This window comes from Canis lupus, chromosome 25, assembly GCF_011100685.1.
Source record: "Canis lupus familiaris isolate Mischka breed German Shepherd chromosome 25, alternate assembly UU_Cfam_GSD_1.0, whole genome shotgun sequence".
Taxonomy (NCBI): Eukaryota; Metazoa; Chordata; class Mammalia; order Carnivora; family Canidae; genus Canis; species Canis lupus.
Genome location: NC_049246.1, coordinates 11,665,615 through 11,689,663, shown reverse-complemented (window position 1 = coordinate 11,689,663; position 24,049 = coordinate 11,665,615). Strand labels below are relative to the sequence as shown.

The 24,049-nt window shown below is 37.5% G+C and overlaps 1 protein-coding gene across 1 annotated transcript in view; it reads right to left on the bottom strand.

Moving 5' to 3' along the window:
- The window catches only part of FLT3 (fms related receptor tyrosine kinase 3), a 76,618-nt gene that overhangs the window by 40,560 nt on the left and 12,009 nt on the right, over window positions 1-24,049 (bottom strand). The window contains 4 exon segments of the mRNA NM_001020811.1: window positions 3,953-4,068; window positions 6,749-6,951; window positions 12,827-12,936; window positions 12,938-12,949. Of these exon segments, the coding sequence (NP_001018647.1) occupies window positions 3,953-4,068; window positions 6,749-6,951; window positions 12,827-12,936; window positions 12,938-12,949 (441 nt within the window).

Genomic DNA, 24,049 nt, shown 5'->3' with positions numbered 1-24,049 from the left:
ATTTGTGTTTATCATTCCTGTGCTTTTAAAAATATTTTCACCACATAGATATGTGTCCCCAAACAATATATTAGTTTATTTTGTTTCTGACCTTCAAGTTATGGTATCCCTCAATATGTAGTCTTCTGTAACTTCATTTTCTTATCCAACCTTATGTAAGATTTGTCTGTGATTTTGCATGTAGCTATACTACATCATTTTTATTTCTTTGCTGCTACAGAGTATTCCATTGGTGAATATATTACCATCTATTATTCCATTTTCTTGCAATGGACATTTAGCTTGTTAACAGGTTGCTGTTTTTACCAACAGTGGTGCTAAGAATATTCTGTACATTTCTACTGAGGCAGGTGTATAAGTTTCTTTAATAATATACCTAAGAGGGGAACTGTTTTCCAAAGTGGTTGTACTAATTTAACTTACGCAGCAGGACATGAGATTTCCCCTTGTTCTGTATACTCACTAAGCATATAAGATTTAATTTTCAACAATTTAGAGGAGATAAAATGATATCTCAATGTGGTCTTTATTTGAATTTCTCAGTTATTATTTTAACATATTTATTGACTACTTAGGTTTCACGTTCTGAAAGTGAAATGCCTAGTTAGGGCTTTTGTTCATTTTTCTACTGTGTTTTTTTTTTTTTTCCTTCTTGATTTATAGAAGCTATTTACCTATTTTGATTATTAGTCCTTTGTTGATTATGTGAATTGCAGATATCTTTTTTTTTTTTTTTCAGATATCTTTTTACACTATGTGGTGGCTTTTACTCTTTCCTGCAATTTCTAACCATTGGTTCCAATTCTACGCTCGAGAGCAATTTTATTGTTATGTGTATCTTTACTTTCACATGAAAATCTTTCAGATATTGAAAATCAGAAACAAAGGTCAAGGGAGATAATTACCATCTAAGGTATTTTGTTTTTATTATTATCTTTTAAAGATTTTATTTATTTATCTATTGGAGAGAGAGAGAGAGAGAGAGAGAGAGGGAGAGAGTGCAAGCAAGGGGAGGGGGAGAGATAAGCAGATTCTGAGCTGAGCATGGAGTTGGATGCAGGCCTAATCTGATGACCCCGAGATTGTGAATCAAGCTGAAACCAAGAGTCAGTCACCCAAATGGCTGAGCCACTCAGGCGCTCCCTCCCCACCCAAGGTATTTTAACTAGTTAACTAGTTAGGCCAGGTTCCCTGACTCCTAAGCCAGAAAAGTTTCCTTTACATTACTTGGCATCAGTCTCCTATCTTCAAAATATTTCCTTCTCTGTGCTAAACATTCTCAATTCCTTCAGCTTAGGAAATTCCAAGTTCTTCACTATCTGGTTGCTCTGTTTTGTCAATATCCATCTGAGAAGAATAATCATCCATTCATTTCCTGAATCTAGACATTTCATTTTCATGAATGCTGCCAGAGTCAGCTTTCCTTTCTTTCCTTCCTTTTTCTTTTCCTTTTTTAGCAACCAAGCCTTAACTGCTGGTTACTCCTAAACCTGTGGTTCGCTGGTAAACCCTTTCCTCTTTTTCACACTGACTATTGCCAAGTCTTCCCCATCTGATTTTTTTTAAACCTCACCACCCAGCAGAATGCTAAAATGTTATAATTTACTTGAATAGTTGTCATATTTCTACGCTGTAAACCTTAAGTGAAAAGAAGATACCATACTTATAATAGAGACACAGCAGATACCACTTATCCAACACAAATTCAACTCTAAACACTTGGCAAAAAAAGAAAAAGAGTGAGACAGCAAACAAGGAATCTCTGATTGTCTTCCAGCCTGAAGCACACAGACCCACTGTCCCACAGAGGGGGTCAGGGACTCAGGAGGGGACAGGGAACAAGACCGAAATCAAAGAGAAACCAAAGGTACCTCTTGATTTAGGAGCTTCTAGGCCTCTGGTCCTATAAATTTTGGAGTAAACTGAAGGGCTTTTCAGAAATTTTGACAAATTTGACTTTACCAGATTTTGCCTTAAAGGCTAATTTTAGAAAACTACTGCCCCACCTCTTGCTCCAGTTAAGATGACACTTCTGGGTATCTAAATGGCCAGAAGTGCTCCTTCTGTTAGCAGCTATGATCACAAGACAAGTGCAGCGTGGTGCAGACAAGTATAGACCTGGTCTCTAGCTGTGCCCATCACCACACTTGCCACTGCATCCGGTTTCTCACCCATGTGAAGGCGGAATTGCTGTGAGGACATGGGATGGTACATGTGGAACCCCCTCAGTGAAGACGGTGTGTGCAGAACATGGTCTGTGGGGATCCCTGGGTGGCGTAGCGGTTTAGCGCCTGCCTTTGGCCCAGGGTGCGATCCTGGAGACCCGGGATCGAATCCCATGTCGGGCTCCCAGTGCATGGAGCCTGCTTCTCCCTCTGCCTGTGTCTCTGCCTCTCTCTCTCTCTGTGTGACTATCATAAATAAATAAAAATTTTTAAAAAATTAAAAAAGAACATGGTCTGTGGTCATCTCTGAGCCAGGACACCTCCTGGGCTGGATGCTCATGTGCCACACCTTGGCTTTCTGTGCCTTCGAGTCACTGACAAGGAAGAGAGGGCCTAGTACTGAGGTGTGTCCAGGGAACCTAATTTAAAATGGCACAGGAGCATCTGGGTGGCTCAGTGGTTGAGTGCCTCCCTTCAGCCCAGGGCGTGATCCTAGAGTCCCGGGATTTTAGTCCTATGTTGGCTTCCCTGCATGGAGCCTGCTTCTTCCTCTGCCTGTGTCTCTACCACTCTCTCTCTCTCTCTCTCTCTCTCTCTCTGTGTGTGTGTGTATGAGTCTCTCATGAATAAATAAATAAAATCTCTTTTAAAAAAATGCCATAGGCCAGAGTTTTGGGAGCACTGCCTCGGCCCCTAAAGGCAGTGAAACCTATATGAAGGCACCTGCCTCTAGTCCCTGCACATCATGTGAGGTGAAGTGTTCGGTGTATACAGTGCTGAGTCTGTGCATAACTGGGAGGAAACAAGAAGCCAGAAGGCCCATGCAGGTGCTGATTCTGCCAACTGCACAGTGGCCTCCGTGGGTAAGCACATTTGGATTGTTCCTGATGGTTTGCATAGACATCTAGCATTTGTTGGGTTTGTTTTGTTTTGTTTTTAAAGATTTTATTTGGTTATTTGAGAGAGAGACAGAGATAGTGTCTGAAATAGCACAAGCAGGGAGGAGAGGGAGAAGCAGGCTCCCCACTGAGCAGGGAGCCTGACTCTGAGCCCAAGGAGTCATGACCTGAAATCTGGAATCATGACCTGAGCCCAAGGCAGACGCTTAAGAGCCACCCAGGTACCCTGTGATCTAGTGTTTGTGTAAATCAAGTAGCCACCAACTCCATGTGGTTATTTAAGTTCCATTTTTAACTTATTAACATGAATAAAATTAACACCTTGGTCCTCAGTCACAGTCACACTAGCCACATTTCAAGTATTCAGTAGCAACATGTGGCCAGTGCCCACCTTGTTAGAGCAGGCACAGACATTTTCACATCTCAGAGAGCTCTACTGGATGATGTGAAGATCTTATAATCCTTGGAGGTTCGTATTTTTATCCCCTTTTTACAGATAAGAAATTTGATGTTCAGAGAGATTAAGTGACCTGCCAAATGGTGGTAGTAACAGATCCAGAATAAGAGTCCAGGACTTTTGCCTGCAAGGTCAAGGTCAAAATGTTTTCCATTTCTTCCCTGGCAGTCATGTGTCACTGAAAAAAACAGGGGTAGGTGGAGACCAGAATAGAGAATGTCCTGGGTTTTCAAGAGTGCTCATTCTGATAGCCCACAGGTCATGTCAGAGAGTCTGCATGGGTTATATGGATGGTGGAAGTGAATTCAATCCATTCAACTACATATCAAAGGACACCTGAATATTGTGTCCAGAACAGCTGGTAAAAAGTTCATAGGTTCTAAACCACTCCTTTGGAATATTGTGAATACAGAGTAGCAAGGAGCACTTACTTCTTATACTCACTGTAAACAATATTGTGTAATTGGTAGCTCCACTCTGAATGAAGAGTAGATATTCTCCAGCTTGGGTTTCTGTCATTTTCAAAATGACCATGGAAACAACTCCTCTGAAAAAAAAAAAAAAGAAAAAGAAAAAGAAAGAGAGAACTGGTTATTTTGGAAAACGTGTGAAAGTAAAACATAAGATTTCATCCTGAGTCAGCAGGCGGTTCGGTGGCACCCACATTCCATCTCTGACTGTGACCTGGGGGCTGGCTGGCTGCTCTGTAGAGAGCACAGCTTCTCATTCCGCCTGAGCCCTGGTAGGTTGCCTTTGACTTTTATCCAGTCCCTCCCGTCGGAGGGAGTGACCTCTGTTCCAGCACCTTTGCCTTGTGCTGCTCAAGCCTCTTGGGGGGAAAGCGTGTTCCCAAATGCATAGGCTTGGGGGTACGCTCCAACCGACAGCCGCAGACCGTTCCCTTCAATGATGAGCACCCCCGCCGTCACATTGCTCAATCACCTGGCCACCAGTCTCGGTTCCCCACTTGCAGACCCAGATGAGTGTACAAGCAGGGTGCACAGATAAAGAACATTCTGTTTAGTGTGTCCGTGTAGATGAAAGAATTCCAGCAAAATCTAACACGAGGCATTATCCTCTGTGAAGGAAAAAAATCACATATGTAAGGAGAAAGATGCCTCAGTGTTTGCACTTTTAACTTTTTAGATACTTGTTAGAGATACATTCGGCTGGGAGCAATCTCTTCAAAGAAACAACTTCGATGTGTTCAGTGAGACCGGCTCTCGTGAAAGCTTACAATATTCTCGAGTAGTTTGTTGAGTGATGTTGGGTTTAAATGTACACTCTCTGACCTTTAAATCATAACCTCTCAAAGTGTAGAATTTCCCAAACGGTGTTAGCCTCCCCTGGGAGTTGACACACACTGCAGCTCTCAGGCCCCGCCCAGACCTATTGAATCAGGATCTGCATTTGAACAAGGTCCCCAGGCAATCCAGATGCCCTATCTCAGAGACGCTCCCCTTTCAGCAGAGCTCTGAGCTGCTTGGTTCTAGAATACTTGTGCTTGCATCATATTGACAGTAAATTAGTAGGATACATATTTGACTTGTGCCTGCAGATATTCCGGTGATGTGCTCTCTTTCGCCAAATCATTCATTCGCCTGGTAGCATTTGTGAACTCTTATGTGTATCATCCAAAACTGCAAGACAGTGATCAAAGCCTAGATGTTCAAGCTTTCTGGCCATGAGTCCAGAGAGAAGTTTCTATAATTCTCTACTGTGGAAAAGTTGCTGAATAGTTTTGGTACTAAGTTAATTAATCCACATAAGACCTATGATGAAGACTAACAGATGGGACTGTTGGCCTAAATCAAAAAAGGCAACCTCTCATGGAATGAAAAGAACCACCATTTGCTTTTTGGTGTCAATTCAGTAAAAACTGTTGTGGCATAAAGTCTTAATGCAATTTCCAGAACATTTCTTTAAGCCAAAAATTTTAATAGAAGTGCGCTTTGGTTTAACCCCAAGGTACAGATAACAAAAAAACAGAAGTGAGCAATACTTTCTCAAAAGAGGAAAGGAAAACGAATGTGTCCTAAGATTTAGAAGCAAACTTCAGATTCACAGCCACTATGTCCTAAAAAATTATAAGTTTATTTGACCTTCAAGAAACAAATGCAAACACTTGGTACAAGTCAGTCACAGAGCTGTTTCCCCAAACCTGGGGCAAGCAGGATACCCCCTGTAGGCCATTTGGGTACCGCCTACTTCACTGTTCCCGGAAAGACAGTGCTCTTCTACACCATGGCACACCAGAAAAGCCCCAAGAATTAGAGAGAAGAGTAGCCTTAGAATGATTGAGTGGGCATTTGAACGACTTGTGCCTCTTTCTTCCTGCCCCTACCTGGTCTTAGCCAGAAGGACCTGGACAGCAGGGGGCAGCAATCAGCACAGAATTAGGTACAGACTTGGCTGTTAAACCACAGTTTTGGGCTAAGATATTTTTCTGCATCGTGAGACTAATGTTCCTCCTATGCAAGATCGATTTCTTACTAAAATACTTTGTGGCTATCACCGGCAATTCTGCTCATCATACTGTGAAACAAAATAGATTAAAACCAAATGTTCTTTCCCAAGCGTTTCCCAGAAAGAAGCTTCTGAAGGCTAGAAGTTGAATGTAATGCAAAGTTGCTAACTTTTTATCTTTAAGACAGGATCCAATTAAAGAAAGAAGACACCATAAAAATCCCAAATATTCTTTCACTATTTGTTTTACATTTTTTCCAGCCACTCACTGCCTTCATAGGCCCTGACTCCATCTATCTATCTATCTATCTATCTATCTATCTATCTATCTATCTATAATTTTTTAAGTGAACAGGCTTTATTTTTTAGAGTAATTTTAGGTTTACAGAAAACTGAATGGAAAGTACAGAGAGATCCCACATATGTTTCCCCTGCACACACAGTTTTCCCTATTATTAACATCTTGCCTGGGTATGGTATATTTGTTACAATCAGTGAACCGATACTCGTGCTAACTCAAGTCCGTAGTTTACATTAGAGTTCACTTTTTGTGTTATACATTCTATACGTTTGATAAATACATAATGCCATGCATTCATGCCAGGACTATATTTTTTAGTTCATATTTCACTGGAGTTAAGAGTCACAATGGATATGGATAGAAATTAAAAAAAAAAAAAAACTCCATATGAACTACATTCTATGACAAGGAAGTTTCTCTCCAAAAATCCTTGTGGGTGCACCCGCTCTCCCCCACTTACCTGTTTTGTAAATCAAAGTGGGGCTGGCAATTCAGGGAACTGTGTTTAAAGACCCAGAGACAGGAAATGTTCCCCGGGGTGTTGACCAGTACTTGCAGTGTGATGGATGCAGACATGTCCACTTCCACAGTGGCTGCTCCATACACTGCCTCTGTGCTCTCAGGCTTCAGGGCACACCCGAGGTCTTCTGGGGGTTCTGATGCCTACATGGAAACAATGTGAATTTACTACTGGTGCATGTTTTTACATCCTCTTCTTAGCTGAGACCCTTATCAAATAGATTCATGTTGACATACTACCCACAACACTGGAGAGCATATAAGTGACAGAAAATTCTATTATTTACAACTTTCTAAAGAGAAGATAGATAACTTTAGGCATTGCTAATATGTTTTACATACTGTTGTGGGTTGAATTGTGTCCCCCTGAAATTCGTGTGTTGAATCCTAACCGCCACCACCTCAGAATGTGACCTTATTTAGACATAAGGCCTTTTCACAGGTAGTCAAATTAAAATTAGGCTGTTAGGGTGGGTTCTTAATAAGAAGAAGAAATGTGAAGAAGACAGGCACAAAGAAGAGTCCCATATGAATATGAAAATGAACCTCTACAAGCCAAGGAGAGAGGCCTGGAGAGATTGCTCCCTCACAGCCTTCAGAAGGGACCAGCCCTGACGACATCAAGATTTCAGACTTCTAGCTTCCAGAACTATGAGACAATTAAAATTTGTTGTTTAAGTCACCCAGTGTGTGATACTCTGTTACAGCAGCTCTAACAAACTAATATATATATAAACAATAGTCATAAAATTCATAATACATAGGTGACTGCTTTTGTGATGATTGGTATGTGGATATGAATTACATCATAATGGTAAATGAGTATCTGTGTTAGAGGGAATTTAAAAACCAAAATATTTTCTGGGCAGATACCCTCATAGGCTCATTGCCATCAGCAATGTTTCATGTCTGCTTTAAGTAATTGAGATATATTGAAAGGAGGGTGTGGTGGCAACTTCTGCCTCTGGATCCTTCACTTCCTACCTGCCAAACATGTAGCATAGCATGCCTACATACACGTGTGCACGCATGCACACAAATACACACATACAAGCTTCTTCAGGTGAAGAGCAGGGTAAATCTTCTGCTACTGACCATAAGCCATACTTCTGGTTTTATTTGTCCATTTATTCAGTAAGTAACTGATAAGTTCATTTATTGAATATCTGATAAGTGCTAACCATCTACTGGGCACTATGGGACTTGTGATATTGATCTTGTCCTTACAGAGTTTTAAGTCTAGTAGGAAGGAATAACTAAAATACCAGATGAAATATGATGTGCCCCATAAAAAGATACCAACTACTTTGAAAGATAAAGTTAAATGCTCTGGAACTTCAGAGAAGGGAGAAGTAACTTCCAAACTGGGATGGTGGTGGGGGGGAGGCTTCATTGAAGTCTAGAAATTGAGCTGGATATTAAAAGATAGGCACAGAATAAAGCAAAATAAAGCGAAAACAAAACAAAATTAAAAACCCAACATACTAGAAGAAAATATTTGCCACATATATTACAAATAAAATACTCCTAATATATAAAGAATTTTTTAACAGTGAAGGACGCAGAACCAAAACACAGTAGGAAAATGGGGAAAATAACTGAATAGACAATTTACCAAGGAAAGACATAAAGAATAGCCTTTTTTGTTGTTGTTTTTTATAATAAATTTATTTTTTATTGGTGTTCAATTTACCAACATACAGAATAACACCCAGTGCTCATCCCGTCAAGTGCCCCCTCAGTGCCTGTCACCCACTCACCCCCACCCCCTGCCCTCCTCCCCTTCCACCACCCCTAGTTCGTTTCCCAGAGTTAGGAGTCTTTATGTTCTGTCTCCCTTTCTGATATTAGAATAGCCTTTGAACATATGAGAAAAATGCTCAAACTCAGTTATAATTAGAAAACATAAATTGAAACAACACTGAGATATCACTTCTCATCTATCAATCTGCCCCCAATTTTTAAGTATGACAACACATTTTGTTTCTGAGGTTGTAAAGAAACAGCTATTCTCATTTATTTCTGGAGGAATGCAAGCCAGTGTGGCCCTTCTGGAGGAGCATTTGGCAATAGCTAGTAGAACTACATATGCATTCATCCTCCGAGCCAGCAATCCCACTTTGAGTACTACACCTATAAACCTACACATATAAAATAGTAATTGCAAAATACTGAAAACCACCTAAATGCTCATACACAGAAGAGTAGTTGAATAAACCACGGTACCTCTCCATAATGGAGTGCTATGCAGCTATAAAGAAGTGTGACAACAATCTCCATGAACTGATTTGGAGTGATCTCCTGGATATACTGTTGAGTGAAGAAAAATGAAAAAAAGTACCTACTTTCATGTATACTACACCTCATGTAAGAAAGAAGGGGACTGAGAAAATACACATGTATCTCCTAATTTGTGCACAAGAAATCTAGAAATAAAAGAAAAATATCTAAAGTGGGGGCACCTGGGTGATTCAGTCAGGTAAAGGTCCAACTCTTGATTTTGGTTTAGGTCATGATCTCAGGGTCATGGGACCAAGCTCTTCATCATGCTCCATGGGCACAGAGCCTGCTTGGGATTCTCTCTCTCCTTCTACTCTTCCCCCCACCCCCTGCTTGCATGCACTCTCTCTCTCTCTGAAAAAATAAAAAATAAAAAAATCTAAAGGGATTGGCTACCTAGAGAAGGTAGGTGGGAAAACGATGGAAACCTGGTTTTAGGTATGAAGAGGGAGTAATACTTCTTTGAGTATATCTTTTTATACAGCTTTGGCTTTTAGGACCATAATTACATTTCACACACTCAAAAAATTAAACAATTAAAACCAACCAGGATTTTGGGGAACTCAAAATAGAATACCAAAAGAATTTTAATTATATTACAGATGAATAATGTAACCATGGTGAAGGGGGTGGGAAAGAAAAGTACTAACATAAGTAATTGAAAAATATTAACATTGAGTAATATTTGTTAAAGACAAAAAGAGTTATACGCAAAGACTGTATTCTAGTTAGTAAATCTGTTTCTCACTGGGATGTGGGTTAGCAATGCTGAAATTAGTTTATGTATATAGTAGGTTTACATAAGTCAGTTATAGATAATGAGAATTAGGTTTCTTACTATCGGAGAGAGAAGTATAAATATGAAAAAAGGAAAAAGGTAGAATAAACGTTTTGATGCTGAATTGAAATTAGATTTATCAGCATGAATTTATGATGATATACAGATAGGTAAATAGATAGATATAGAGATGATAGATAAATAGAGTGTTGTGTGTGTTGGGGGGGTGTAAAATACATACATACATTTCCTAGAGGGCCCAGAGGCAAGGACATCCCAATAGCAATGAGCACATCCAGCTCTCAGACCATGGGTTCTAAATACTATTATCCAAAAAACCAGTGCTTCTTTGGAGAAATGGCTAATTCCAGAGCTAAGGCAGGAAAAATACAAGATGAGCCTGAACTATATTGGAAAAGGAAAGTAAGGAAGTGCTTCAGAAATTATGCACACACGTTTAAAGGACACATAAGTCAACCTGAAGTAGCTCCCAATGGCCAAAACTGGACAAATCTGAGTGACAAAATAAAACTAATAGTCTTGGGTCATAAGTCATAGAGTAAAATAAATATCTCCGAGTCCATATCGATATAAATAAAATGGAAAGAAAAGATAGTTCTTCCCCCACAGAATTCCAATTTAGAAATGCAGAGGGAATGAGAGAAAAAGAAAATCACCATTAGGCAAGCATCACAGTAATAACTGTTGTAGGCAAGGTCCACCAAAGGGTGCTAAAATTGGCAGGTGGAAATTGGAGGACAAATAGGATATTTGCATCTTCCCCCAAATACTTGCTAATTACAATGAAAAAAAAAAAAAAGTAACTTGGCAGTAGAGAAAACCAGCATACCCCATGGTCATCTTCAAACAGAAATGATAAGTGGTAAAAACATTGGAATTTTAAACAACAATTGAGTGGATTGTAGGAACAGTAAAATCGTCTTATTTTGGTTCCAGGTTATATTGGTCATACAGCTAAGGATGCAGTTGCGTATTTATCAGAGTTACATTGGCAGGTTTTGTCTACTAGAATGTTTGGTTATTCAAAGCACTCCTGAGCTATAAGATTTTCAGAAAGATGTCCCATCTGAGCAATGTGAACTGTGGAGGAAATCAAGACTGTTTTTTAAAGAGCACAGCTACCCTAACAACATACTCCCCACCAAAGTGGGAAATTGCCCAAAGGGAACAGCTTTAATTTCAGGAAGATGAAAGCACATTACAGACTGCTCATCTTTGCATCATCTAGGAGTTGTAGGATTGTCGTTTAATGTTGTTTGAGAACTACTAGGTCTTAATACAATCCTGAATATTGCATAAGAATATAATTTATACTACATTAATGTAAGTAATGCAGGACTTAATACTAGGAATCAAGACCAATTATTAACTTTTTTCTTAAGATCATGTTTTATAACAAAACACTTAAATGTGTGCAGCTATTTTCTTAAGTTGAAAAGACACTGAAATTTTAAAATATCATAGCAAATAATATTCACCTTTTTTTGTCCACACTGAAATACTGTGTATGCAAAATATCTTAATTATTTATAAGCAATATGTTATGATGCCAATATCTGTTAAAAAAATTAAAACCAACCATGCTTCTAGCATAAAAAAAAAATCATGTGTTAAATCAGGAGTTTTCCATTCATGTAGAATATAATGGATACCTATTTCACACTATGTTTTAAATTTGAGTATATTTTTAATATATCTGATTTTAGGGGGGGTGGGGAGTGAAGGCCAGGTATCATGTTATATATATTATGTGTTTATGTATTACATCTACTATGTGAAAGAAAACAGAGTGACTATATATTGGTAAGAATTCTCAAAAAAAAAAAAAAGAAGAATTCTCAACTGGAAATGTTCATGGAATTGGCTAATTCATATGTCTAATATTTCCAGTTTTCTATTATTTAAGCTTCCTTCGAGTAAATACCTAAGCTGTTAGATGAATTGCCTGAAGGAGGAGGGTAATGAAAAACAAATTTGGAACCTAAAGGAGCCAGAGTCAGATGATGGAGCAATCTGCATGTCCATTTAATGCGAAGTCACTGAAGATTCTAAGGCCAGCAGTAAAGGACGCATCTGTGCTTCAGAAAGAATAGTCCGGCAGCCCTATCAGAGATGAACTGTAGAAGGAAGAAGTGACTTATGATATTACTGTGATTATGAGGGAGTGAATGAGGGCTTGAATTAGGGAAGTGGCTGTGAAACCAGAGAATATGAGGTGATTATCTGAGAAATATCAAAGAAAGGAAATTGATAAGACTTGGTAACTGAGCAAATGTGAAGGTAAGGGAGAGGAAGTAGCCCGAAATAATGCTGACCTTTAGAGCCTGGGAACTAGACAGGCCCATAAACAGAAAAAAGTTAATACAAGTACAAGAGCAGGTTTGGGGAAATAGAAATGAAATAAATTATATAGGTGGGCTTTAATGAGCAAATGAAAAACCTATTTTATCTATCTAGGAGGCAGGTGGAAATCAGGGACTCAGATTTGAAAGAGAAGCATAGATTCTCCTTAAGGAAAAAGGGTAATTCCTGGGATCCCTGGGTGGCTCAGTGGTTTGGTGCCTGCCTTTGGCCCAGGGCGTGATCTTGGAGTCCTGGGATCAGGTCCCGCGTTGGGTTCCCTGCATGGAGCCTGCTTCTCCCTCTGCCTGTGTCTCTGCCTCTCTCTCTCTGTGTCTCTCATGAATAAATAAATAAATTGAAAAAAAAAAAAAAGGAGAAAGGGTAATTCCTGTTACTTATTCATGCTGAGTATCTGTGTCTTTCCTGAATCCAAACCAGGAGAGAACATGAATATGGACGGAATGGAGTGGGTATGAATACATGACATATTTAAATACACAACAAGAAAAACCCATATAGCTATGGTAGACTTCAATAGCTTACAAAGCATGGCCTCTAGAGAAAATAGCTAACGTTAGAATGTTAATATTACTTTACCGTGGGATAAGATGATGATAATCCCAGTGATGAATCATTGTTCTTATGATTGATTAAAACACACTTGATCACAGGCAGATCTTGATTTGTAATAGCCTCAAATATCATTGCCTGAAAAAACAACTGTAAAACAAAATAAAGACAATGATGTTGATACATGCACACCTTGAAAAGAAAATATGTATTCATTTCACAACAACAAAACAAAATGTAATCAGGCATGGGTGGCCTACAGGAAAGTATGTATGATATATTAATTTCATAAAAGGCAAGTCTTACTATAAATCAGGAATGGAGGTACTTGGAGTAGTGCTATCCAATAGAAGGTTCTGCACTGAAAGAAATAGTCTCTGTGTTGTCCAATGTGCTACTGAGTATTTGAAATAAGGGTGGTGCAAATAAGGAATGATTATTTGCATACAAGCAATTTATCCTTCTTTATGGATGTTTGTGAAACTTTTTGGGTGCACTAAAATTTTTAAAATTTTGTGCCATATTGAGAATCTATTTTCATCCATTGTGCTAGATGCTCTCTAGGTCTTTTCAATCCAGAAATTCATATTCTCTTTGGAAGAATTTTCTTGAATTATTTCTTTGATTCTTTCACTCTCTGTTATTTTCTGTTCTCCAATCATTTGGAATGTTTCCCCCAAATGACTCATGACTCTTGACAGTATGCTCATATATAAGAATGAAGTCCAAAGTGTTCATCATAAGCTCTGTGGACATGGTTTGACCTGCTGTTCCATTTTCTCTGTGTGATTATCTTTAGGTTTTCTCATGAGCTAATCAGATTCCCCAGAGAAGATTTCTGTCTCACATTGGCTACCCAAATTCTGGGAGATGGTGCTGGCAATTTATACTCTTCTGAGGATCCTATAATGGAAATCAGGTTGCCTTTCAGCTTTTTCATCCTGCACCTTTTGATTCAGCTTTCTTCATGTGCTGTAAATCTCTCTACATTTTATTTTCTGCCTCTCCAGTGTTTTTGTCCTTGTAAGTTTATGTCTTTAAAAAAATTTTGTCATTTGAGCAGCCTCTTAGTAGAAGGTAAATGTATGTGTTTAATCATCTTTGTATCTTGTTATTTGATTTAAATCTCAGTATTGCAGCTATGAGAACTACATTTTAAGACACATCCACTGGTTTGTTTTAGTCGGTCTTTATTACTATTTATTAAAGAAGTCATATTATTCCAACCCAAGTGGAACCATAAGTGAAAATTCACCCTAAATCCTGACTTTTTTTTTTTTTTTAGGATTTTATTTCTTTATTCATGAGAGACACAGAGAGAGAGGCAGAGACATAGGCAGAGGGAGAAGCAGGCTCTCCAGGGGGAGCCTGAGGCAGGACTTGATCCCAGGACCCTGGCATCATGGACCTGAGCTGAAGGCAGATCCTCAACCACTGAGCCACTTGGGTGCTCCTGACATCTTAACAAATAAACCATTTTCATTTCTCTAGAATCTTTTCCATCTGTATACATAGTTTTTAACTAATTATATTAGCAGAGTAGAAATCACTTCATATTGATTTTGAAAATAATATATCATAAGCATATCTTACGACACTGTATACAGTTGATCTGCTTTTCTTTGGTGGCATTAACAAAAATGACCTAATCATTCCCTTGCTATTATACATTTTAGGGTGGTTTTTTGACTCTCTGCCATTTAAAATACTTCACTAAAGGACTCCTACATGGCTTTGTCAATTAAGTGTCAGACTCTTGATCTTGTCCCAGGTCATTAGATGGAGCCTTGCATCAGGCTCTGTGTTCAGCAGGAGTCTGCTTGGGATTCTCTCTCCCCACCTCCCATTCCTTTTGCCTCTCCCCCCATTCATACATGCTCTCTCTCTCAAGTAAATAAATAAATAAATCTTTGAAAAGATGAAATAAAATAAAATATTATACTAAGCTTTGTACTTTTTAAATCTAAGCTTTCACTTTTAAAATATTATTTCCTTATTATAAATTTTTGGAAGTGGAACTAGTGGATTAAAAGATTTAAAAATATATAAAGGATATATTCAAATGGTTCTTGATATTTGTTGCCATTTGGTTTTCCAAAGGTACTATACCAATTTATATAGCCACACGTAAGACGAAAATGTAATAGTTTTACTGCAATCTCATAAGCATTTAGTCATTATGTATTTCTTATATTCCTTAATACAGCTCCTTTTTTTCTTTTCTTTTTTATTTTAAGCAATCTTCACACCTCAAATGGGGCTCAAACTCATGACCCTGAGTACAAGAGCTGCATGCCCTTGAGAGTCTGCTTGAGAATGTCTCCCTCTCTCTTTGCCCTTCCCCCTATTCACACGCTCACTCTCTCTCTCTCTCAAATAAATAAATAAACCTTTAAATAAAGTGGACACCTGGTAGCTCCTCAGTTGAGCATCTGGCTGAGCTCATGATCTCAGGGTTGTGAGATCGAGCCCCTGTCAGGCTCCATGCTCGGTGTGGAGTCTGCTTGAGATTCTCGCCCTCTCTTTCTTCCTCTGCCCTTCCCTCCACTTTTGTGCGTGCTCTCTCTCTCTCTCAAATAAATAAATACATCTAAAAAACAAAAAGGGTTGCACACTTTCATCTGAGCCAGTCAGATGCCCAGACCTTAGTCTTTTAAAAGAAAAAAAAAAAAAAAAAGAGAGAAATCAAATAAATACAACTCCAAAGGATAGGGGGAAAAAAGATTAAAGAGAGTTTAAGAACCTTCCCTGCCCTATTCCCTAGTGTTTTTTTCTCTCTATTCTTTTTTCAAATAATTTTATTCAGTATAATTAATATACAATAAGTTGAACATATTTAAAGTGTATACTTTGGTGAGTTTTTTTTTAATTTGGTGAGTTTTGACACATACAAATCTATCTGTAAAACCATCATCATAGTCAAGATAGTGAACTTATTTACCCCAAAAGCTTCCACATACCCCTTGATAATCCGACCCTCCTACTCACCCCATAACCACATGCCTAGTAACCTCTGATCTCTTTTCTGTCACTATAGATTAGCTTGAATTTTCCAGAATTTCATGTAAATGGAATCATGTAGTATGAAATTTCTTTTTTTGTCTGGCTTCTTTCACTTGCATTATTTTTAGATTCATCCCTGTTGTAGTATATATTAGTAGTCTGTTCTTTTTAACTCACAAGTAGTAGTCTATTATATAGATACAACACAATATTTTAATTCATTTACCTGTTAATAGAATTTGGATTGTTTCCACTTTTAGCCTCTTACAAATAAAGTTGCTATGAATATTTAGATAAAAGTCTTGGTGTAGACATATGCTTTTACTTTTCTTGACTAAATACCAAAGATTGGAATACCCAGATCATAGAGGAAGTATATATGCAAATTTCTAAGTACGAAACTCCTCTCCAAAGAGGTTGTATTCTTTTATATTCCTATTGTCATTGTATGGGAATTCCAGTTGTGGAAGTCACATCCTTACCAACACTTGGTATGATAGGAATTTTTAATTTTAGCCATTATGCTAGGTATATAATAAATCATTGTGATTTCAGTATCTAGTTTCCTACTAATGATATTGAACAAGCTTTCAGATGCTTATACAACATACTGTAACTTCTTCAGCAGTGTGTCTATTCGCATAGTTTGCCCACATCAAATCTTTTAAAACTGGAGTGCTTATTTTCTTATTAAGTTTTGACAGTTTTTTTCTCCTAGTTTTATTGTGATACTGTCAGCATATAACATTGTATAAGGTTAAGGTATACAACACAACAGTTTAATATATGTATACATTACAACATGATTACCACAATAAGTTTAGTTAACACCCATCACTTCAAATAAGAACAGTTTTTTTTCTTGTGCTGAGAAGTTTTAAGATCTACCCTCTTAGCAACTTATAAGTATGTAACAGAGTATTGGTAATTATAGTCACTATGTTGTATATTACATCACCAGAATTTATTTATTTTGTAATTGGAAGTTTGTACTTTTGACCACCTTCACCCACTTCTCCCACCCCCTACCCATGCCTCTGGCAATCACTAATCAGTTCTCTCTTTCTGAGAGTTTGGTTTTTTAGATTATTCATATAAGTGAGATCTTGAAGTATTTGTCTTACCCTCTCTAATTTATTTCACTTAGCATAATGCCTTCAATGGATTCAACATGAATCCATTCATGTTGTCAAAAATTGCAGGATTTCATTCTTTCTTTAAGGTGTAATAGTATTCATGGATAGATAGATGATAGATAGATAGATAGATAGATAGATAGATAGATAGATAGATACCTATCTCAATAGCAATAAAAAGGAAAAAGAAATCTGATTGGAAAATATGAAGAAGAAATGAACAGACATTTTTTCCAAGGATGGCAGCATCACTAATCATTAGGGAAATGCAAATCAAAACCACAATGAAATATTATCTAACACCTGTTAGAATGGCTGTCATTAAAAAGACAGATGACAAGTGTTGGTGAGGAGGTGGACAAAAGAGGACCTTGTGTGCTATTGGAGGGAATGCAAAGTGGTATGGTTACTATGTAAAACGGTATATATAGTAGATGTATATCTATCTACGTATCTCACATTTTCTTTATCCATTCATCCATTGATGGACATTGAAGTTGTTTCCAAGTCTTGGCTACTGTAAAAAAAGTGCTGCAATTGAACATGGGGTGCAGATATATCTTTGAGATAGTGATTTTGTTTCCTTTAGATATATACCCTGAAGTAGAATTGTTGGATCATATGGTGGTTCTATTATTAATTTTTTTAAGTAACGTATATACTGTTTTCCATAGTAGCCGTACCACTCTGCATTCCCTCCAATAGTGCACAAGGGTCCTCTTTCGTCCTTGTCCTCACCAACACTTGTCATCTTCCGTCTCTTTAATGACAGCTATTCTAACAGGTGTTAGATAATATTTCATTGTGGTTTCGATTTTCATTTCCCTAATGATTAGTGATGCTGTCCTTTTTGGGAAAAGTGTCTATTCATTTCTTCTGTGCATTTTCCAACCAGATTTCTTTTTCTTCTTTCTTTCTTTCTTTCTTTCTTTCTTTCTTTCTTTCTTTCTTTCTTTCTTTCTTTCTTTCTTCTTTCTTTCTTTTTGTTGCTATTTAGTTGTATGAGTTCTTTTCATATTTTGGATATTAATGCCTTATCAGATACATAGTTTGCAAATGTTTTCTTACATTCCATAAGTTACCTTTTCATATTGTTGATGGTTTCTTTTTCTATGAAAAAGCTTTTTAGTTTGATGTCACCCCTTTCATTTATTCTTGCTTTTGTTGCCTTTTACTTTTGTTGTCAAATCCAAAAAACCTAATCTTGCTAAGACTCATGTCAAGAAGATTACCCCTTATGTTTTCTTCTATGAGATTTATAATTTTAGGTTTTACATTCAGGTCTTTAATTCACTTTGAGATTTTTGCATATGCTATAAGATAGTGGTCCAGTTTCATTGTTTTACATGTGGCTATCCAGTTTTCCCAACATCTTTTATTGAAGAGATTATCTTTCTCTGATTGTATACACTTGGTTCCTTTGTCATAAATTAACCATATATGCATGAGTTTATTTCTGGGCTCTCTATTCTGTTCTATTGATCTATGTGTCTGTTTTTATGCCAATACTGTCCTGTTTTGAATACTGTAGTCTGGTAATAATGTTTGAAATCAAAAAGCGTGATGCCTTTCACTTTGTTCCTTCTCAAGATTGCTTTAGTTATTTGGAGTCTTTTGTGGTTCCATACAAATTTTAGGTTTTTTTTTCTATTTTTATGAAAAATGCCATTGGAATTTTGATAGAGATTGCATTGAATCTGGAGATGGCTTGAAATAGTATGGAAATTTTAACAGTATTTATTCTTCCAATCTATGCGCATGGCAATTCTTTCCATTTATTTGTCTAAGTCAATTTCTTTGATCAGTATCTATACTTTTCAGTGTATAGATTTTCAACTTCCTTGGTTATATTTATTTCTAGGTATTTTATTCTTTGTGATGCAATTGTAAATGGAATTGCTTTCTTAATATTCTTCCTGATAGTTTATTGTGAGTGTATACAATAAGAACTGATTTTTATATATTTCTTTTGTATCCTACAAGTTTACTGAATTTGTTAATTACTTCTAACAGTTTTTGGATGGATTCTTTAGAGTTTTAAATACATAATATCATGCCACTTGCAAACAGAATCAGTTTTACTTCTTTCTTTCTGATTTGGATGGCTTTTATTTCCCTTTTTGCCTAATTGCTCTGACAAGAAATTTCTGTACTGGGGCGCCAGTGTCGCTCAGCAGTTGAGGGTCTGCCTTTGGCTTAGGGCATGATCCTGGAGTTCTGGGTTGAAGTCTCACATAGGGTTGGAGTCCCACATAGTGTTCCCAGCAGGGAGCCTGCTTCTCCTCTCCCTATGTCTCTGCCTCTGTGTGTGTGTGTCTCTCATGAATAAATAAATAAGATCTTTTAAAAAAATAAATTTCAGTACTATGTTGAACAAAAGTGGGAAGATTAGGCATTTATGTCTTCTTCTCAATGAGAGAGGAAAAGCTTTTAGCTTTAATAACGGAATATGATATTAGCTATGGGCTTGTCACATATGGCCTTTATTACGGTGAGTTATATTCCATCTATACTCACTTTTTTTTTTTAAAGATTTATTTGTTTATTCATGAGAAACACAGAGAGAGGCAGAGACACAGGCAGAGAGAGAGAAGCAGGCTCCCCTGCAGGGAGCCCGATGTAGGACTCAATCCTGGATCCTGGGATCATGCCCTGAGCTGAAGGCAGACACTCAACCGCTTCCCCATCTATACTCACTTTGTTGAAACTTTTTATCATGAATGGATGCTAAATTTTTAAAAAAGCTTCTTCTGTATCTATTGAGATGATCATATGATTTTTATCCTTCATTTTTTTTTAAGCTTTTTTTTTTTTAAGAATTTATTTATTCATGAAAGACATAGAGAGAGAGGCAGAGACACAGGCAGAGGGAGAAGCAGGCTCCATGCAGGGAGCCCGACGTGGGACTCGATCCCAGGTCTCCAGGATCAGGCCCTGGGCTGAAGGCAGATGCTTAACCGCTGAGCCACCCAGGATGCCCCCTTCATTTTGTTAATGCAGTGTATTACACTGATTGATTTGCAGATGTCGAAAAATCCTGGCATCCCTGGAATAAATCTTACTGGGTATGGCACATGATCTTTTTGATGTATTGTTGAATTTGGATTGCCAATATTTTGTTGAGATTTTTGCATCTATTTTCATCAGGGATATTGAACTGTAATTTTCATTTCTTCTAATGTCTTTGCTTGGTTTTGGTATCAGAGTTATGCTGGTCTCATAAAATGAGTTTGTAAGTGTTTTCTTCTGTTGTTTTTATGGAAGAATTTGAAAAAGATTGGTATTCATTCTTTCTTAAATGTTTGGCAGAATTCACCAATGAAGCCATCTGGTTCTGGATTTTCTTTGCTGGTAGGGTTTCCAGTACTGATTCAATCTCCTTACTGTTCAAATTTTCTGTTTCTTCATGATTCAGTCTTTAGTAGGTTGTATGTTTTTAGAAGTTTATCCATTTCTGCTGGATTGTCCAATTTGTTGGCATATAAGTGTCCATAGTAGTCTAATGATCTTTTGTGTTTCTGTGGAGTTTTTATGACCATTCTTTTGAACTCTTTATAGATAAACCATTTATCTTTGTTTCACTAAGGTTTTTTTCTGGAGTTTTATTCTTTTGTTTAGAACATATTTCTTTTCATTTTCCTTTACTCTCTGTCTTGGTTTCTGTGCATTAGATAAAACAGTCATCTCTCCCAATCTTCACAGAATGGTGGTCTCATGTAGAAGATGAACCTTATCATTCCATCCAGGCTGAGGTCTTCATTGCCTCTCAAACCTTTGTTGATTGTCCAAGCCACTTTTTATGTTCTTACAGGCGCCTAATAGTGAAGGTATGCCAAGACTTGTCAGTGTCTCAAAGGGGAGGATCGAGGATCTCAGTCAGCACTGAGATGAAACATGATTGGAAGCCAGAATCTCAGATAGTAGTTTTTAAAGTGTGCAAACAGACCTCTTTCAGGAAAAGACAAAGAGCTGGAAGTTTCTATCTGATCCTTTTGCACTGAGCCCTGGAGTATAGTCATTTAGGAACTGTTTGTTTGCTAGTCTTTGGGGACCCATAAATGCAAGCCCTGTTAACCACCAGTGCCAGACAATTAAGGGATGAGTCCTCTGGGTGGCACCTACAAAATCTAGGCCTCCACAAACAAGTGCATATGCTCCTTTCAGAGAGATAACAGAGGAAAAATGTGGAAATGGTGCCAGCCTCCCCAGTCTTGGACAGGATCACAGTCATTTCCTAGATGTATGTTAGATTGCGAGCCTGACCCTCAGGCTGCAAACAAGTGTCTTTATGGGAAAGACTGGGAGACACCCCTTTGTGTCTATTGCTATAGCATCGAGCCCTAGGGGTATAGCCACAGGGGGTCCTCCCAAGCCCAAAGAACTGTTTCTTTTCTTGCTACAATCTGACAGGTCTCCGTCTCACAGATGCAAGTCCCATAGGTTTTCAGAGCCTTGTGTTTTGGCAGTCTGTCCCGCAAGTGGAAGCATTAATGATAGGAATGCTGGATGTTGGGTCCAAACCCCTCATTCCTCAGAGAGAAGCTGAGTTGTGAGTTTCCGCCTGACAGTATATTGTTATGTCAAGAATTGGGTTCTGGTGAGATTGACATGTGTCTCTGCCTTTTCTATGTGAGTTTTCACATAGAAAAGAGTTTTCTATGTGAGTTTTTCCCTCATTTGTGTGATGTGTAGGAATCATTCAGCTAGTTTCTGGATTTATTTCAGAGAAAATTGTTCCACGTGTAGCTGTGGATTTGGTGTATCCATGGGAGAAAGTGAGTTCAGGAGCCTCTTATATGGCCATATTCAAGTTTTGAGAGTTTTTTTAAAAATATATTTTGGATAGAAGTCCTTATCAAATATGTAATTGACAGATATTTTCTGTTGATCTCTGGCTTGTCTTTTGAAGACTAGAAATTCTTAATCTTAAAGATGTCCAATTTATTATTCTTTCTTTTATGGATCATGCTTTTGGTTTTGTATCTAAAAAATCTTTGTTCCTGGGATGCCTGATAGGCTCAGTGGTTGAGCGTCTGCCTTCTGCTCAGGGTGTGATCCCCGTCTGCAGATCGAGTCCCACATCGGCCTTCCCGCAGGGAGCCTGCTTCTCCCTCTCCCTGTGTCTCTGCCTCTCTCTCTCTGTGTGTCTCTCGTGAATAAATAAAGAAATATAAAAATAAAAAAATCTTTGTTCCTGGAAAGCTTGGATGGCTCAGTCATTAAGCGTCTGCCTTGGGCTCAGGTCATGATCTCAGAGTCCTGGGATCCAACCCCACATCAAGCTCCCTGCTCAGCAGAGAATCTGCTTCTCCCTCTGCTCTTCCTCCTGCTCATTCTCTCTCACTCGCTGTCTCTTGCTCACTCTCTCAAATAAAATCTTTTTAAAAAAATCTTTGTTCCATCTAAGGTTAAAGGTTTTCTCTTAGTTTTATAGTTTCAGGTTTTAAATGTACATTTTAGTTTTACATTTAAGTCTATGATCCATTCTGAGTAGACTTTTTAAATGGTATATGACTATGGATCAAAACTTTCATGTAATTATATTTACATGTGAATATTCAATTTTTTCAGCACCATTCATTGAAAGAGTATGATTTCTCCACTGAATTACTTCTACACTTTCATCAAAAATAAATTGCATATTTAATTTCCGAAGTCCTTATACTTTCCCATTGATCTTACCTATCTATCTGGATGCCAATTCCACATTGTCTCGATTATTGTTGCTTTATAATAAGTCTTGAAATCAAGAATTACAAGTTTTCCAACTTTGTTCTTTTCAAAGTTGTTTTGGATATTGTAGATCTCTTTCATTCTCATATATTAAATTTAGAATCAGCCTGTCAAAATCCACAAAAAGGTCTGCAGGGATTTTGATAGAAATTGTATTGAATCACTGGATCACCTTAGTAAAACTGACATTTTAACAATACTGAGTCTTACAATGCATACATATGGTACATCTCTATTTAGGTCTCCTTTAATTTCTTTTAGCAGAAAAGAAATTAGTTTTCAAATTAGTTTTCATTTAGTTTTCAATGCACAGATCTTGCCTTTCTTTATCCCTATTTCAACTTTCTGGATATATTTACTTCGATTTCTGATTGTTAGTTATAGAAACATAATTGAATTTCTTTTTTTTAATATTTTATTTATTTATTCATGAGAGACACAGAGAGAGAGGCAGAGACATAGGCAGAGGGAGAAGCAGGCCCCACGCAGGGAGCCCGATGTGGGACTCGATCCCGGGACCCCAGGATCACACCCAGGGCTGAAGGCAGGCACTAAATCTCTGAGCCACCCAGGGATCCCCCATAATTGAATTTCTACACTGATCTTCTGTCCTACAAACATAGAATTTATTAGTTGTAATGACTTCTTTGTAAGTTCCATAGGATTTTATACATACATGATCATGTTGCTTGCACATAAATACAATTTTACTTCTTCTTTTCCAATCTGGATGCCCTTAATTTCTTTTTCTTGCCTTATTATGCTGGCTAGAGTCTCCGGTACAAATTGAAGAGAAGTAGTGAGAATGGATACCCTTGCCTTATTTCTGATCTTAGTACAAACTATTCAGCCATTTGATATTAAAAGTATATGATGTTTGCTAACGGTTTTTCATAGATGCTGTTACTTAAGTGAAGGAGGATCACTTCTATTCCCAGTTTGCTAGGAAATTTTATTAGGAATAGATGTTTTTGGTCAAATGCATTTTTTTGTATTTGTTGAGATATCATATATGTTTGTGCTTTTGTAATTTTAGTGGCTTTTCTTTTTTATTCTGTGTGTATGGTGAACTATGACTCATTTGCAAGTGTTATTTTTTTTTGCAAGTGTTAACCAACCTTGCCTTCCTGAAATAAATCAGTTAGATGATGTATTATTTTTTATATATATATATTATTGAATTCAGCTTTGTTAAAGTATTGCTAAGATTTTTTGCATTTATGTTCATGGTAATTATTGGTCTTTAGGTTTACTTTTGTTTTTTCCTTCTAATATCTTTGGTTTTAGTATCAGAGTAGAGCTGGCCTCATAGAATGAGGTGAGAAGCATTATCTTCTCTTAAATTTTCTGGAAAAATTTGTACAGAGTTGGTGTCATT